The sequence below is a fragment of the Toxoplasma gondii genome, chromosome XI (genome assembly GCF_000006565.2).
Source record: "Toxoplasma gondii ME49 chromosome XI, whole genome shotgun sequence".
NCBI lineage: Eukaryota > Apicomplexa > Conoidasida > Eucoccidiorida > Sarcocystidae > Toxoplasma > Toxoplasma gondii.
This window is the reverse complement of record NC_031479.1, coordinates 1,053,112-1,069,515: the sequence shown is the minus strand read 5'-3', so window position 1 is coordinate 1,069,515 and position 16,404 is coordinate 1,053,112. Positions and strand designations below refer to the sequence as shown.

Genomic DNA, 16,404 nt, shown 5'->3' with positions numbered 1-16,404 from the left:
CGAGAAGAAGTATCTCTCGGAAAAAGGCATGTTTAGCGAGGTAGTTCGCGCGGGCGAGTTTTCTCTTTACCTTGTCTTGTCGCTTCCACTCCGTGGCTACGGTGGACGTTCCTCGCAGAAGATCTGTGTTTTTAAATTGTTTGCTGCGGCTGAGAGTAGAGGGGGCTGGCTCACTTCGAGGTGGACGACACTGCGAAGGCCGAAACGTCGGTCAAAAAGAAAGCGAGCAGCAAGAACTCGACAGTCACACACAGCGACTACGCAGCGTCGGCAGCAGCGTCGAATTGCAGTGCAGTCGAGGGTGTCCGTGAAGGAAGGAGACGGTAGAAAATCGCAGTCCAACAGTAGCGCGGCTTTCTCTCTCGACACAGCAGTCGAGTTCCTCTCCAGCCCACACAGACGCCTCCTCTGTTGACACATATACGTAAACATGCAGAACTAGATGAAGAGGCGCCTTTAGTTTTCGATGGATGCAGAGTCCTGTTGAGGTATGGACGACTTGTTCGTTCTCACTCGCTGTCGTAGATGTCTCGCCATCTCCGGTCACTTTCGGAGAGCAGGTCTCTCTTCTCAGAAAGCGCGTTCCCCGCGTCTGGGAGTCGCAGATGTGTATGTGTGTCTCGGCGGAGGCGCGCAGAAGTTTGCGAGAGTGCGTCGCTGCCAACGGAGAAATGTCGGAAGCTGCAGAAAGACCCTCCCCCCTCTGTCTGTCCAGCGGCGCGCGGTGCAGCGCGACTCTCGCGAGTGCAGAGAGAAACATGCAAGAGAGTAAGGCACCTGTGCAGCAGCTCTTTGGAGATCCAGACGCTTGGTTGGTCTTCTCTGCCCTGCTCTGAGATGAGATTACGCATCAGTGCTTGCTCTGGAATTGCAGCAGAACAGATGATATGGGGACGAGAGTGAGGTCACGATGCTCGGCGCAGTCGCTCGAAACAGGAGTTCAACTCGCACTGGGTGTCGCTCCCCGGAAGAGCCGGAAGAGTCTTGTTGCACACAAGTGACCAAGGTCCGCTTGAAGAAGTCTTCTTTCCGTCCAATTAAAAGCGGAAGCATAATCGCTGCGCAAGAGGCGACTCCTGCCCCATGTTCGCCCCTCTGTTTCCCAATAGTGGCACAGAAGCCGTAACACAGTCGGTACGAAGTCGAAACAAGGCAGTTGATGGTGAACCACTGGCTGAACAAACCACGGATCGGACTCTTGTTGGCCTCGCACCTGTTTAGTAACTGGATGGACGCGTTTGACTCAGCGCGCGGCTTCGGCCTGAGAGCCTCACTAGTAGCCACTGGCTGGCGCACAGATGCTGAGACAGTGTCCTCTCTCTGTGATTTCGCGGTCTCTCGCAATGCTCGGAGGCAAGCAGAAACGGTTCTGACGAAAAGGACATCCTCAGAGGCTTGCAGCCGCCGACCGTCTTGTGGCGACAATACACACTGGAGTTCACGCATATGAAAGTATAGAAAAAATACATACATATAGAGAGCTGTATATGCTTCACTGTGTGCACAGGTGCAAATTCATCTTCTCACAGAAGAGACCGTGTCTCCACACGGAGACTGCAGCGTCTTGTTCGACGGTCGCGACTTCTTGAAGAAGGGTGGAAAGAGTTTGAGCCTGTCGCATTTTCCAGAGAACGGAGGAAGTGGAGACTCGGAAAACAAGAAATCTGTTCAGCGGTGTCGCTGTTCGCTTTTTCTTCTTCGCGGGTGCGTCAGAGCGTCCTTGCGCAAATGTCGAGCGCGCGCATGCGGTGTCGCATCGCACGAGTGTGACGTCTCTCGCTGAGTTTCTCCTGCGTTTTTTAACTGAGAGCCTCTCTCCGTTGCGTTTTTTCTCTCTTTGACCTTTTTTCTCGGTGTCTCTCCCGCTGTCTTTGCCGGGGGCTTCGCCGCGACACGCGCGCAGCGCTGCTCTCGCGTATTTTTTTTTTGTCGGCATGCACAATCTGTTCCGGAACGGGGAGGTAGAAAAACTCGACGCACACAAACCGTTGGGGGCTCGCTGCCTCCACGGATGTGAATCCTTTCTTTCGCATCTCCTGAAACGTCTGCGTGTCTCGGGAAGAGAGAGGAAGGTGGAGGTCCATCAGCAGCTTCTGCACAGACGACTGTCTGGAGAAACGACGCGGAGTTTTCTCCACAGGAAGGGAGTACGAACTCGCGGCCTCTCCGCGCGTCTGTCGTGCGGTCGACTTCTTGCATGAGTTCTGTTCTTCCCGGCAGAATCGAGAGAAGATCCGGCACCACTCGACGCCTCGCTTTCCGGACAAAGTCGTTCAGAGGATCCACCTGCGACAAGCTCGCGGGTCAAGAGCGGCGCACAGGCGTCGCGACGCCTCGCTCGGTCTTCTGTCGCTTTTTAAAGACTGTCCAAAACGCTCCCGTCCGTCAGAGCACGGGCAACAAGCTCGCTGGCTCACAAGGAGCCTTCTTTTCTTATCCGTTCCTCTCTGGCTCAAGAAAACTTGGATTTCTGCACAGCCTCCAGCCACACGAGTGGAGAGGTCAGTCCTGTTCGCTCTGCCTCTCTCCTCTCTCCTCTCTTCTCTCTTCTCTTTCTTCTCTTTCTTCTCCTCTCTCCTCTCTTCTGTCTTCTCTTTCTTCTCCTCTCTTCTCTTTCTTCTCCTCTCTCCTCTCTTCTGTCTTCTCTTTCTTCTCCTCTCTTCTCTTTCTTCTCCTCTCTTCTCTTCCTTCTCCTCTCTTCTCTTTCTTCTCCTCTCTTCTTCTCTTCCGGTGTCTGTTGCGTCTCTGACGATGAGGAGAGGGGAGTTACAGAGATTGAGGAGTGTCGGAGAGCGACAGCTGGAGACTCTTTCTGGAATCTGTCCGTGCAGAGTTTTTTTCGGCGCGCCACAGCGTCTCGTTGCCTTCCCCAATCTTTGGAGAGGAGTTTCGCGTCTCACCTTTGCCTGAGGTGCCGTTGTCCTTCTACGATGGCGACGCCCTTTCGAGGCTCGGCGATTCTCTCTCGTCGAGAGGCACAGAATCGCCTGTCTCATGTGCTTTTTCCTTCCTCTTCTTCCTTCTCTCCCTTCTCTTTTTCCTCTTTTTCCTCTCCTTCCTGTCCGTTTGTGCGACAGAGTCCGTTGCGAGACGCCTCGTGGTCTTCGGAGGCGTTGCCTCTTCTCCGCCGTCGTCTGTCCTCGGCTTCGCGTCCGTCTGCCGCTGGGAACTCCAGCGTCTGTCGCGTCTTCTCGATTCGCTCCTTCCCTCTCCTTCGCCGGCGCCGCTGCATACAGTCTCGCTTCTCTCTTTCTTCTCGCGGCTTCGCCTCGCGATCTGACTTTGACCTTCCCCTCCGGTCCTCTCGAACGACTGCGACCGACGCGGAGAAACGCCGCGTGTCTGCTCCTCTTTATTCTTCTTCCTCGTCTTCTTCCTCGTCTTCTTCTTCTTTGTCGTCTTCTGCTCTCGCTGGAGAGCCGCCAGGGACAGAGCTCGGCGACTCTCTTGCGGAAGAAGGAGTTCGCGCGAGCACCGGCCATCACGCAGAGAAGGCGAGGAAGAGGCGAAGTCTCCCCGATCACTTCCCTGTCCTCCTCGCGAGTCTCCCTTTCGACTCCGCAAATGTAGACAAAGCTGCGGCGCTTGCCGCCGGGACCTTTGCTTCTGTGGAACGCAGCGAGCCAGTGCAACAGCCTTTCCTCTTCCTCGATCCTGTGGGGGTGTACATGCCGGTGCTGACGCACTGCAGTTTACACACTCGAGGCGAGGGCGACTGCCCCGAGACCGACAGGCGAAGAGCCAAAACAAAGTCCGACACAAAAACAGACGGAGAAGAAAAAGAAAAAGAGACAGATGGAGAAGGAGAGAGAGGAGAGTGTGGGGGAGGCGTTGGTGTTGAAGACGTAGGACGGTTCCGACTCTTCGACAGACACAGGCTCGTCGAACTTCTCCCAGAAGGCCTCGCAGGTGAGGAGGCGCGAAAACAGGACACACATGCAAAACCACGTATACATACATATATATATATATATATAGATAGATAGATAGATATAGATATAGATGTAGATATAGATATAGATATATATATTGATATATATATGGCTCAATAGAAGGTTGTGTAGTGTGTGTCTCTCTGGTTTCTGCATGATGGCCGTGTTTGCTTTCAGCGCATACGGAAAACCTCCACATGTATATATATATATATATATAATATATACATATATCTATGTGTAGATATATACATATAAAGCTAAAGACACATAAAGTCCTCCATATAAATATAAGCACGTAAAATCCTGCTTTCATGTATATATATATATATATATATGTATATATACGCGTATAAAACTGAAAACTGTGTAGGTGTGGACGTCTGTTTTCAGGTGAACTTTCTCGAGACGTGGAGATGATTCCCTCGGCGACGAGTCCGATAGGAGTGATGCTGAGGAAGGCGACGCTTGAACTGCAGATGCAGCTCGAGCTGTTTGCACGCGTGCATGCAAAGTCGAGCGCAGACACCCGAGGGGAAACTCCACTCCCGAGAAAGAGGAAAGAAACGCGCAAAGACGGGGAGAGAGACGCGCGCGAGAAGAAGAAGGACGAAGGAAAAGACAAAGACGGAGGTGTGGGGGGGAGGGGTCTCGAAGAAATCGGCTCAAGACGTTCCGAGGACGAGTGGAGAGAACGCCTTTCTGAACTGCGACCATTCGACGCTCGTCTCGCTGCAGTGCAGAGAGGGTTCCTTTTGGATGGCCACCGAGGCGTCGGCAAAGTGAGAGCTTTTTTCTCCTGTGTTTTATGAGAGAAGGAAACGCACGGAAGCCTGTGGTTTCTCAAACAGAAGAGATGGCTTCTGCTGTCTCTGAGGCCAAGATACAGCGGTGAAAAAGAGGAAGCGAGCGAATACGCGCGCCTCGCTAAGACGGATTTCCTCACGGAGAAGGCGTTTGCGCTGCTCTTCTCGCAAAGCGGAAAACCGGAGGCTGCGGTGTCTCGAGTCTTGAAGAGCGTCTCTGAAAGCCGGATGCTGTCTGCTTCCTTCTTGCTTTCTGCTGGATTGTCTTGCACTTCCTGCACCCGCTAACGTCTCACAGCGGCCTGACCATGTCTGTTAACAGAAATCTGTTTTCTGAAGAGTGGGTGGAGAATACTGTCCGGAGGAAGGTTGGAAAGCCACCCTTCTTCGGGAAGTTGCGCTTTCGCGCGTTCTCGCGTTCTCGAGTCCACAGCTAAAACCCAGAGCGTCCATTCTCTTGTCTAAATTCCTTTGCGTAAATGTTTTCCCTTGCTCAAATTCTTTTCTGTCAGAGCTGCGTGCTGAACTACTTGATTCCCTGGGCGAGGGAGAACAACTGGCTGGTCGTCTACGAGCCTTTGCCGTCGCGATATGCGCGCGAAATCGGAGACATCAAACGCTCCTCCGCTGGGGTGTACATCCAGGTGAGAAAGCGAGACTTGGATGTCTTCTCTGCGTTGGCGGATCCTCGCTCCGAGTCGGGGGATTCGCCTCTGGTTTTTGAAGCTCTCTGTACGCTAAACGTTTTCAAAACAGAGCGGCATGCCTTTCCAAGGGATATTTAGAATTCAGAATCTTTTGCCTCTGCGAGCGACTCCTTCCCCGGCGCTTTGAGCTCGTCGGCTGTCCTCACTTTTCCCTGCATCCCGAGAGAAATACATTTCTCTCCTTCAAATAGAGATCTATCGATTCTATGCGTGCGTGTATCTACGTATGTATCTATGTATCTTTGTATCTATGTATATATATATATATATGTATACGTAAACAAGTATTCGTTTATATTCAACAGATCGACATTGTGTACAAGCGTAAACAGCTGTCGGCTACCATAAGCACATGTACATTTTTTTTATATATGTTTGTCTGTGGTGAAGGAATGTTGTCACGCTCTTCTTTGCACTGCTCTCACTTGTCGTTTCTCAGTCGTCATTCTCCCAAGAATTTCTGGAGCGGCTCGGCCGCTTCAACAGGCGCCTCCTGGAGGAGTTACCTGTGGCGCGGCGCTGCTACGGCCAGGCCGCACTCGACGGGGTACGCGAAGAAAAGCGAGGACAATCAGACACCAGTTCGGCAATCAGCATCGTCTGCTTCCTGATGAGAATAGACTTTCTGTCACGACTGTTCCCTCGCTACAGCTCTATGTCATATGCGTGTATCTGTCTAAAAAAGCTATACGTGTAGCTGTCTCTCGCCATACCACATACACATGCCTACACATATATATATATATATATATGTACATATATGTATATATTTGTATATATATATGTATATGTTTCTGCGTTTATCGCCGCAACTGCGTATACAGGCTGTGCCTTTTCAGAGTCAGAAACGAAGTTCTCTTCTTTGGCTTCCTGCGTTTGCTGCTTTCGCGTCCGGCATGCGTATGCGCTGTTCCCTTCAAGTTCGAGCGATTCTTCTGTGTCTCTGTCAGGTTCACCGGCTGTACGCCGAGCGCAGCTACCACAGTTTGTTGGAGAAGGCGCTGGAGAAGGATCTGGACGAAATTCGAGAGCAGAGAGACGAAGAGTTGAAGAGAGGTTCTCCCCACTCTGGCAAAGACGCAGATCTCCTCGACTCTCAGGTATCCGCCGACATGCGCACGAGCGTGATTTCCGTGTCAAGAGTGTCTCTTTCGCTCTCTCTTTTCACTCGTTTGTTCGCTCTCCATTTTCACTCGTTCGTTTGCTCTCTCTTTCCTCCTTGGGCCGGGGGTGTCTGCTGACGCTGGCTTCCGGCTGTCTCGCTGCTCTCTCAGCAGCTGCGGTCGTAGACAGTCTGTCTCACAGGACACAGGGGAGCTGGAGTCGATGGAAGAACTGCATGCGTTTCTCCCAGACGAAGAGGCTCCGCGCGAGCGCTGCCCCTGAGGCGCAGAGAGGCGGCGCACTGCCTTCGTGTAGAGTTCAGGTTTTTCTCGCAGTTGCGTGTCTAAGGCGACGAGGGGACAGATGGTATGCAACGCGGTGGAAAAGAGCTGGTGCAGAGCAGAGAGAACTGTGGAGCGACTGACGATGCGTTCAGCTGCGCGAGGAGATTCTGCTGGCGCGCGAGCGCTTGGCGCTGTGGCACACGTATCGTCGAGAAGTCTCGATTCCCTCCATGAAGTAAGAGAAGAAGAGGGGACAGGCCAGGCAACAGAGCGGTCGAGGAAGACAGACGCGGACGGAAGGACAGACCGAGTGTGGGGAGGAGGAGAGAAGGGAGAAAAAGACGGAGAGCAGGAAAACCAAGGGGAGAGAAGAAGGAACAAGATGAGAGAAGAGGAGGGTCAGGGAGGAGAAAGTTGCCTGTATTTGCAGGAACTCTCCAGTGCGCGTTTTCGTTCTTCAGGTCGCGTCTTCCGAATCCAGCGTCGGTCTGGGAAATAGCAGAATTTGGATTACAGAACGAGGCGTTCGCCACCCAGGCGCTCTACGAAGTTTGGGAGCAGCTGAAAAAGCAAACGCAACTGAATGTCCTCATCGCAGTCGGTCAGTGTTGTCTCCACGCTCGCTGTGTCCATTTTTTTCAGAGTCCTTTTCTCTCCTCTTTTCTTACAAAGGAGCGCGGTGTTCTCGCTCTCTTCTCTCTCTCTTTCTTCCCTTCGTTTCCAGATTTTTCTTCCGTTTCGTGTCTTCTCTCTGCTCTCTCATTTTCTCCTTATTCGCCTCTCCTCTGTCCTTCCTTCTCGCTCCTCTGTCTGTGACGTTTTCGTCGCTGTCTGTCTCTCCGCGGGGCTCCACAGCTGCCGGGCGTGACCTTTTGAAAGGCTGCGGCTGGCTGGCGCGGAGAAAAGAAAGAACCGACAGAGGCGAAGAGAACCGCGGGATCTGCGAGTCCGTCCGTTCACGCTTGGAATCGAAGTGACGGTTCTCGAGACCTGGTTCAGAAGCAGAAGTCGACTTTTGGTTGTGACGATCGCTTGTGGCGCAGACGAGTGGAACGAGTGCTTTCCGGTCAGCGAATACGTCTCGATGCGCTACGAAGGCACACGGTTCAACGGCCATATCCCTGCCTTCCACCTCTCCACGCCGCGGCTTCTCTCCCGCTTCGACGATGCCCAACAATTTCAACGAGGTCAGTCTCTCTCTCCTCTCTTTCTCTCTCTCTCTCTCTGTATTCATATATACATATATACATATATATATACATATATACATACATACATATATATATATATACATTATATATACATATATATACATATATATATATATATATATGTACATCTTTCGCTCTGAGTGTGGCAGTGACTTTTTTGTGGAGACGGTCGAGGTGCAGCGCGTGTCTGCTCGCTCCTCTCTAGAAGGCACAAGAAGCCAAGCGGCAGTCTTTTCCGGCGGCTTCGGTGTCAAATGAGAACACAGGAAACGAACAGAAGAAGTCGACGGGTCCGGTCCACCTTTCAACGCGTCTCTTTTTTTTTCAGGCTTGAAGATCTGCGCAACCTCCTGGCGCCGCTCGAATCGGCGCGACTACCGGCCGGACCTGTTGGGCGTGCGGTGGGCGCGAATCTCCGAATCGACAGAAGAGAAGAAATACGAGAGGAGAGAGGGATGTCCGGAGGGGAAAGGAAGAGGAGGAAGGAGGGAAGGAAGGGAGAAGGCCTGAGAGTGCCTTCGTCTCCAGATAGCGAGGCTTGGTGCAAGAAAGTCGTAAGCTCTCGTGCGCCCATGGTTGCCTCTCTTCAGATGTGGAGGCGACAGGGAAGCGTTTCTGTTTCTCTCTTGTTTCTGCAGACAAGAGGAGATTCGAACTGTGCGCAATTTCTCGCCTCTCGAGTTCGCCAACTTTGTCGCGTATTACCACAAAAAGAAAATCCTACACGAGTTCCCCCGGGAAAAACTCGATTATTTCTACATGCTCTCTGGTGAGCGAGGGGTCGACTCCAGTCTCGTCAAAGAACGCAGCCGCTTTGGTGTATGTACAGCTGTTCAGAGAGGCGCGGTGGGAAGCATAGGCTTCTATAGAGAGAAAAGGGTGTAAGGTTTTTTGCCAAGAAGCAGCAGATGAGTTTCGTAGAGCAGGTTTCGACACAAAAGACAGGTGATGTGTGTGTTCCCTCCGGTACGAAGGAGAACCGAAACATTTTTTTGTGTTCTTGAAAGCAGTGCATGCGTTGCAGCGAGAGAAGCGAATTCGGCACTGCGAAACACCGTTCGCATTCTCCTGCCCTGGCTCCTTTCTCCAAATGAATGGTGCATAATTGTCTTTTCCTTCGACACGAAAGTTGCTCCGGTGCCTCTGCGTGGAGTGCGGTGTGCGTACAGGTGGGAACGGCTTTCAGGCGCGGCGCCTCTTGGCTTCTCTGTACTAGCTGAACTGAGCGCGCGGCTCGCTTTTTCTCGAGCCGACCCGGCTTTCTTTGTTTGAGGCCTTCTGCCTCGTCTCCCTTTCTTCGTGTTTATTCTCTTGCGTTCGGTCTATGGCCTCTGTCCATTCTCTTTTTTCGTTTGTCCACTTCTCGAGCCCTTCCCCTGGTTTCCACCTGACTTGTTCTCGCTTTTTCCTCATGACCTCGACTCAGGTCCGTGGAGCGCAGGTCTGGTCGCGTTCCTTCTCAAAACGAAACTCGACAGTTCCTCACTTTCTTTCCAAAAGTCTCTCGGAGAAACGCCGAGAAGGCCCTCTACGCACGGACTCTTTGGCGGGGGGGAAGAGGAGAGTCCAGAAATGACGGCTCTCTTCCAGCAACCCTGTCAGACTGAACGTTTCCGCATGCGAGGAAAAGGGATTGAACGTCTCGCGGCGAGCGCAAAGTACAAACAGAGCAGAGGCAGTCTCGTTGTATGCAGCTCCAGACAGCACGCGAACACAGAAGAAAAACAACTCGGGGGAGGTCACACCTTCTTTTCAAGATTGAAATCCGGTGGCAGCGTCGCCAGAGACGGACAAACGGAACCTTCTCCTTTGCAACTCACTCCTCTTTTCAGCGTCTGCATGATCTCAAAGTGCATGCGAGAAGCGACGAATTCTGGCTAGCACAGCGAGACGCTATTCTTTCGTCGCACAGCGAGATGCTATTCTTTCGTCGCGCAGCGAGTGCCACCGACGGGCAAAAAGAAGACGTTCTTCGTCCACCCAGCCGGAGCCCAGACTCCAAGGGGAGCGGCTCGCGGGGACTCGCAGGTGCAGAGAAAAAAACTCGCGACGGAACGGATAGGAAGAGAGAACAGAGAAGCGACCGAGCTACGGGACTCCGGGGGGGGGAGGGTTCCTCGACTGTACAGACACGGCAGTCTGCCCTCCATGCTTGCAGTGCGCTGGAAGCCGCGTTTCTCTCGAACATAAACAAGGTACCTACGTTTGCACCTCTACATGCATGTACGTTTGTCTCTGAATTGACGAGCGGACTCATTTTCTGAAGACAAGGTCCTGAAGGAAGTTGAGTGAGGGGTCGAGACAGAGCGTTGGAAGAGAAGAATGAAAATGGAGGAGATCGACGCCCGGAGGGTGGCGGATCGACTGGCAGGTCGTCAGAAGTCGCCTGAAGGCACTCGTCAGCTGCAGAGCGGCGGCTCCAGGCGCGTATCTCAGTTTCTCCTCTCCGCTACGCGTCTTTGGACCGCAGAAGCGAGGTCCTTCTGCTGGTCTTCAGAATGAAGAACCAAACGATGAGGAATTGGGCCAGGGCGAAGAAGAGGGAAGCTACGAACATCTGCGAGCCACAAAAACACCGACAGCAACGGACCTGTGTTGAGTCGAACCTTTGTTGAGACGGACCTGTGGGTGCGAAGATGGAGCAGTGGAGCTCTCTGCGCCAAAGAGGCGTTGTGATGAATGGACACCGCGAGGCTTCGGGAGGTCCACTGCCGAGTCCCACTGCTTTTCCGTGAACATGGGGACCTACACTCTACAGGTGCTGCGTGGAGATTTCAGCAGCGCGTATCCCGACGGGGGCGTCGGCTCTCCTTTTACAGGTTCCGTTCGACGCAGACACCCTCAGACTCAGCCGTGTACCGTGGCGGCTCTCTATTCCGTGACACAGGTCCATGCGTTCACTTCCTTTTGCGTACGACGCGCACTTCCAGGTTGAAGCTTCGAAGGGAGAATCTCACGAGAGAATCGATTCGCAGCTGCGTGACTGCGTGCGAAAACGGAACTGCGCAACGGTCAGAGGCCCTCGTCGGCGACTTGACAGAGACGCGAGGCCTCGGATGTTTTTCTTACTGGGAAGAAGCTCGGTTTGCCGAGGAACTCGATCTCGTAGCCGAAGAAAAGCCACGCAAAGTGCGTCGCCTCAAAGAAAGCCAGAAGCCTCACGATCTGCCAGCAAGTCCGCTGTACATACACTCGAGGCACCGCAGAGCCACCATCAACTTCGTCTCCGTCTCCTCTTCTGGACTCTTCACCACGAGTCAACCTCAAACGCATCCTCTCAGGACGCTTCTCCCCACAGGCATTTATCCATCTCTACATATATATATATATATATATATACATATGTACATATAGATATATATATAGATATATATGTATATGTATGTGTGTGTGCATCTACATGTGTAGGTGCGCATGTAAAGGTTTCTTGACTGAATTTCATTTCACGAAGAAGTGAGTGGTGGTGAACGCGCGGCTTTAGTCTTTGCAGATTCTCTTCCCCATCTTTCCGATAACGAAGACTCAATCTCTGTCGCTGGAATTCTGATCGTTTTCCCTTCCTCCAGATCCTCCTCCGCGCGCCATCTGCGTCGGTTCACCAGCTGTCATGTCTGTTCATCAGAAGGATGACTTCACAAGAAAAAAAACTTTCTTCCTCTCCTTGCCCGGCCATCGGTCTCTCAGACTCCTCGCTCGTCGTTCCTTGGGTTGTGTTTCCTCTCGCTAAATCTTGCTGTCTCCGTATCTCGTTCGTACTATCGCTGTCTCTGCTCCTGTTCTAAATCTTGCTGGCAGTCTGGAGATCCGAGTACTTGCAGACACGGCGCCAGCTTAGACGATATGATTTCCGTGGATCGGATCTCTCCATCTTTTCTCACCGGCCGCATGTCCGTGCTGGCGACGGCGAAGGGCAGGAGCGCGAGCCACCACAGGAAATACTGCGAGACAAGCAAGCAGAAGTGTGTGTGTGCTCTTGGATGGAAGCCGCCTCAGGGAGAAATTCGGAGTTGTCACTTTTATTTTTCCAAAGTGAGACGGAACGCACTTCACGAAAATCCGCGCGGCATGCACCTCGTGAGGGTGCGTCCATCCGAAGCCGTCGAGCCGGAGAATCAGCGAGGCGAAACGGAAAGAAAGAAGGAAAGATGCATCCCCTTCGTCTTCACGGTGGCTACGCTGCGAAGCTCACCTGTGCGGTGCACACTTTGTTGAGCGCCACAAAGATGAGAGTCTGCGAAACCCAGAAGACAGAGAAACGGAGAAAGACGCCGCCAGCATGGAGATGCGTTGAACAGACAACAGAAAAGCGTTGAGCACCACTCAGCAAAACAGAGTGAAGCGAGAAAAAGAAGAGAGAAAAAGAAGAAGAGAGAAGAGAACGGACCTGAAGGAAGAGCGCGAGCTCCAGCTTCCCCTTCTGCGCGTAGTAGCAGCCGACGAGCAGGCATGTCGCCATCTGGGGAACGAACGTGATGATGCCAAGTGCCTGCGACATCCACGCAGCCGAGAGACGGACGTAGGCGTTCGAGGGAAACGAGAGAAGACAGACGAGATGTCGAGATACCACACAACGGCATCTACACTCTGACTGCACATGCAACCACGCACACCGATGAACAAGTTGAAACACACAAACAGAGAGAGATCCATAGATTGATGTAAACGGATATAGACAGACTTTTAGATGCATGCAGACAGACATGCATGCAGACATGCAGACAAGGATGCGTATACGTGTGCATTTCGCAAACGCATGCGGTGTTTGAGCAGCGCGACCTGCACCTCTCTGTGTCCTGCAAACATTGAACGGATGTATGTACAATTGTGAGTGGGGACTGCCGCGCATGCACTGGAGCGGTTTCAGAGTGCGCGCGCGGGGGTCTCCTGGAGGAGGGGAGGCAGAGTCACCTTGGAGGGGATTTGAGCAGAGAGGTAGAGCAAGTAGAAGAAGAGCGAGAAGTTGTGGCGGATGTCCACGCGCGAAAAATGGTAAAGATACGCCGCGTCGAGGAACGGCCATCCGTAGCTGAGCGCGAAGACAGAGAGAAGACAGGCGGGCACAGCACGCGCGTAAGCCGGTCAGCGGAGTCGTCTGCGGGAGTCCTTCCATCCGAAAAACGTCACGAAGGAACGTGACATAAACGAGTCTCCGCACAGAAGCGGAAGGCAGAGAAGGCGACGAAAGGACACCCGCGAGTTCTCAAGGACGCACACATGCAGAGGCCTGCCGCGCGCAGGCCAAGTCGTCACGCGTCTGCATGCAAATTCGCGTTTACGCTCATTCGCACGAGCGCAGCATAGGCCGCCTTCACAGAAACGTATCCAGACACACACACACAAAGGTCGACCGACCGACAGGAGCAGACCCAGGTAGACGCGAACGGCCATTTAGAGAAGCGCACAGGCACCGACATGTGTATCGAGACATGCAGAGGAAGACCAGACATGCCTCGCTCCACTCTGCACGAGTACGGATGGGTAAAAGCGGTCAGGGGAGGTCGAGAAGAACTGCCTCACCAGAGGTAGAAGATCCCGCCGAGCCCAAAGAAAGTGCCGACACTGAGGAGGCCAAATCTCCACTGCGCAGCGTTGAGGCGCGGGAGGAGTCGGAGAGGAAGCGCGAGCGGGAGGGCGAACAGGAAGGCGGCGGCTCCGAAGAGTTGCGAGAGCGCAGAGAGGAAGGCGACGAGCGAAGTCGGAGACAACAGAGCAGCGGTGTCTACGCGGGGGAGACGAAGCACATGGTCTGCCGGAGCGAGAGCCTGTCAAGCACCCAAGAGATTTCTTGCTATTGCGCAGCAGACAGATGGGGTCTCAAGGTGCAGTTTGTGCGTTCTGATCCTTGAATGGACGAGAGGACGCGCAGGTGCCGAATACCACTGTCCATGTCAACGGCTTAAATAATGAGACGAGCACTCCGGAAGACCTGGAACACTCGTCATGCAGCGGAGAAGCCGCGCGCGGGGGCTCCTTGCGCCCGTTTGTCGCCGCTGCGCGCTTTTCCAGAAGAGCGGCTATTTAAAAAGACGTGAACGGAGAAAGAACAAACGCAGGGTCAGTGAAGAAACGCAGATGGAGACGCATGGAGACGCAAACAGAGAGAGAGAGAGAAAGGTCGAGGGAGAGCGCGACCAATGACAGATGTTTGTGTCTGCGTGGTAGGGAGTTTGCACGTGCCGACTAGGACGCTACGACCAGCGCCTCTTCCTCGGTGTGCATGTGCTGCACTGCTGCCCGGAGAGCTTACGCGCCCAAGAGGTTTCCCTCGAAGAAAAAGAAGAATGGGGATGCCGTACACGACGGGGAAGATCTTCACATGCACCGCGAGGCCATAGCTGTACAGACACACACCCCAGCGAGGACTCGGAACCAACAGGCTTAAGAGGGTCTTGGTCGCTCTCGCGTCTTTGTGCGTTCGCCTCCAGAACGCAGGAGAGGCGGACGGACTCCTATTTTTCCTGGGATGTTTCTGAAGAAACGCATTTGCCGTTACATCTCCGACGTAAACTGTTTCGCGGTCGCTGTGAAGACTCTCGCGATGTGAAATAATAGCAGTGTCGTCGTCTCGGAAATCGAGTAAACGTTCTCATGTCCACGCGACCCACAGATCGCGTTTTTTGGACACAGGCGCGAGACGAACAGACGACCGTCCCTCCGAAACCTTTTTAGCTGCTACGCGTGGAAACAGCTGCCTCCCTGTCTGCCACCCGAACTGTGTGAAAAGAGTTATACAAGCGAGTACAGTGACGACGCTCCTGGACTCCGCTTAGACCCCGGCGCTCTTTCGCGAAGGCGCTGCAGAAGGTGTGAACAGAGTCAACCACTCTAGCGGCAGTTGAAGACTGGAACTCCAGGTGCACAGTCCTTGAGTCTTGTAGAAGGTGTCACGAAAGAAGGCGACAGAGGCAGTCTCTATCTTACGTCGGGGACATCGAGACAGCTGAAGCGCTGCGTTTCGTATCTGTCACACCAAAGTTCAAGCGTCGCTTCCCCTCGCACTTAAACGGGGCGACGCCGCTGTCCCTGCTGCACTTCAACGATCTACGTATATACAAATATACCAACGTACATGCAGACGAGTATGCATGTGTACGAATATATATATATATATATATAAACATATACATATATATATATATATATATTTGTGTGTGTGCATATGTTGATGTGCAGGGTTTGATGGAAGTCGTGTGAAAGGGTGACAGCGTGGAATGCAGCCGAGGACGGAGGCGAAGACGCGCAGAGATCCAGTGGCCCGAAGGCAGGGGCGTACCACACAGCGGCGGCGTCGAGGCGGTTCGTTCGCAGGAGGAAAAGGAGGAGGAGACAAAGAAGAGAAGGAACGACGTCTGCATTTCCCCGTGTGCTGACAGCCGCGGCCACGGGGAAGATGGTCCAGCAGAGCGCAGGAAGAAGAAAGGCGCTGACGGCGGGCGTTGCCGACGCTTGTGCGGAGCAGGGAGAAGAAGGTCGCGGGGACGGCGGAGAAGACGACGGCGGAGAGGAGAGTGAAGAAGACGAGGGTGGCGAAGAGAGTGAAGAAGACGACGGTGGCGAAGAGAGCGAAGAAGACGAGGGCGACTGCAGCGAGGAGAGCAGCAGACTGGCCGCGTTCGCGGAGGAGGCGAGAGGAGAGGCTCTGAGGGCAACGGGTTTCTCGCCAGGCTCCTCGCGAGGGATCTGCTCTGAGGCGAGGAGCAGCAGGAGCTTCTCCGTCAACAGCGAGAGAAGCAGGTCTGCAGCCGCGAACAGGATCTTCCCGCATGCAGAGTGGAGCACGACGTTGCCTACGCAGAGAAACGCAATGAGTGGTGTGTATCGATAGGTATGGCGTCTGTAGGGCGACTCGAACTCCACAACATGTCGCGCGGCGTCGCTGTACACCTTGTAGTCGATGTCGGTGAACTTCACACGCAGGTTCCGGTCCTGCCACTCGCCGTAGACAATCAACGCCGCCCGGAGAAGCGCCGCGTACGCGTACACGTACAGCCGGAGCCGCGACGCCGGCGCCTCCCTGAGGTGTACGCACACCCGGTGGAACGGGGCGGCGAGGCGCTGAGCGACGCCGGGGGCGGCCGACGAACTCGCAGAGCCAGGCTTCTCTTTTTTTGCGTCTGGACGCGGCGCCATCTCCTCTGCTGTCGACACGAGAGAAGTTTCGAGAAACGCAGCCACGCGGCTGCCGGCGGACTCCCAAACAGCGCGGGTCGTCCGACACAAACACAGAAAAAGGCGCGTGCAGTCGAGGAGGTCCGTGGAGAGGGACTGCGCGGTATTTTTTCACCAGGTCAGCGGCGCATGCGCGCTTGAGACTTGAGAGAAGACAACGCAGCGATGCGGATATGTATATGTGTGTGTGT

At 53.7% G+C, this 16,404-nt stretch overlaps 4 protein-coding genes across 4 annotated transcripts; 2 read left to right on the top strand and 2 right to left on the bottom strand.

Moving 5' to 3' along the window:
- The first annotated feature begins 1,844 nt into the window (after positions 1 to 1,844).
- Positions 1,845 to 3,627, top strand: TGME49_310122 (hypothetical protein). The gene is made up of 3 exons (XM_018782606.1): positions 1,845 to 1,961; positions 2,221 to 2,501; positions 3,078 to 3,627. The coding sequence occupies exons 1-3, from the start codon at positions 1,935 to 1,937 to the stop codon at positions 3,568 to 3,570; spliced, it is 801 nt and encodes a 266-aa protein (XP_018635587.1). The 5' UTR covers positions 1,845 to 1,934; the 3' UTR covers positions 3,571 to 3,627.
- Positions 3,623 to 9,634, top strand: TGME49_310118 (hypothetical protein). The gene is made up of 11 exons (XM_002364217.2): positions 3,623 to 3,909; positions 4,326 to 4,714; positions 5,251 to 5,382; positions 5,885 to 5,992; positions 6,396 to 6,545; positions 6,986 to 7,068; positions 7,295 to 7,434; positions 7,877 to 8,020; positions 8,373 to 8,445; positions 8,683 to 8,813; positions 9,214 to 9,634. The coding sequence occupies exons 1-11, from the start codon at positions 3,669 to 3,671 to the stop codon at positions 9,258 to 9,260; spliced, it is 1,638 nt and encodes a 545-aa protein (XP_002364258.2). The 5' UTR covers positions 3,623 to 3,668; the 3' UTR covers positions 9,261 to 9,634.
- On the bottom strand, positions 9,559 to 10,493 carry TGME49_310110 (hypothetical protein). The gene has a single exon (XM_002364216.2). The coding sequence runs from the start codon at positions 10,299 to 10,301 to the stop codon at positions 9,873 to 9,875; it is 429 nt and encodes a 142-aa protein (XP_002364257.1). The 5' UTR covers positions 10,302 to 10,493; the 3' UTR covers positions 9,559 to 9,872.
- TGME49_310100 (mannosyltransferase (pig-m) protein) lies at positions 10,494 to 16,174 on the bottom strand (the record flags this gene model as incomplete). The annotated part of the gene is made up of 9 exons (XM_002364215.1): positions 10,494 to 10,601; positions 11,114 to 11,224; positions 11,923 to 11,982; positions 12,234 to 12,275; positions 12,429 to 12,530; positions 12,953 to 13,070; positions 13,562 to 13,806; positions 14,292 to 14,379; positions 15,318 to 16,174. 9 exons carry the CDS (start codon positions 16,172 to 16,174, stop codon positions 10,494 to 10,496), a joined length of 1,731 nt encoding a protein of 576 aa, XP_002364256.1.
- Between the last annotated feature and the right edge of the window lie 230 nt (positions 16,175 to 16,404).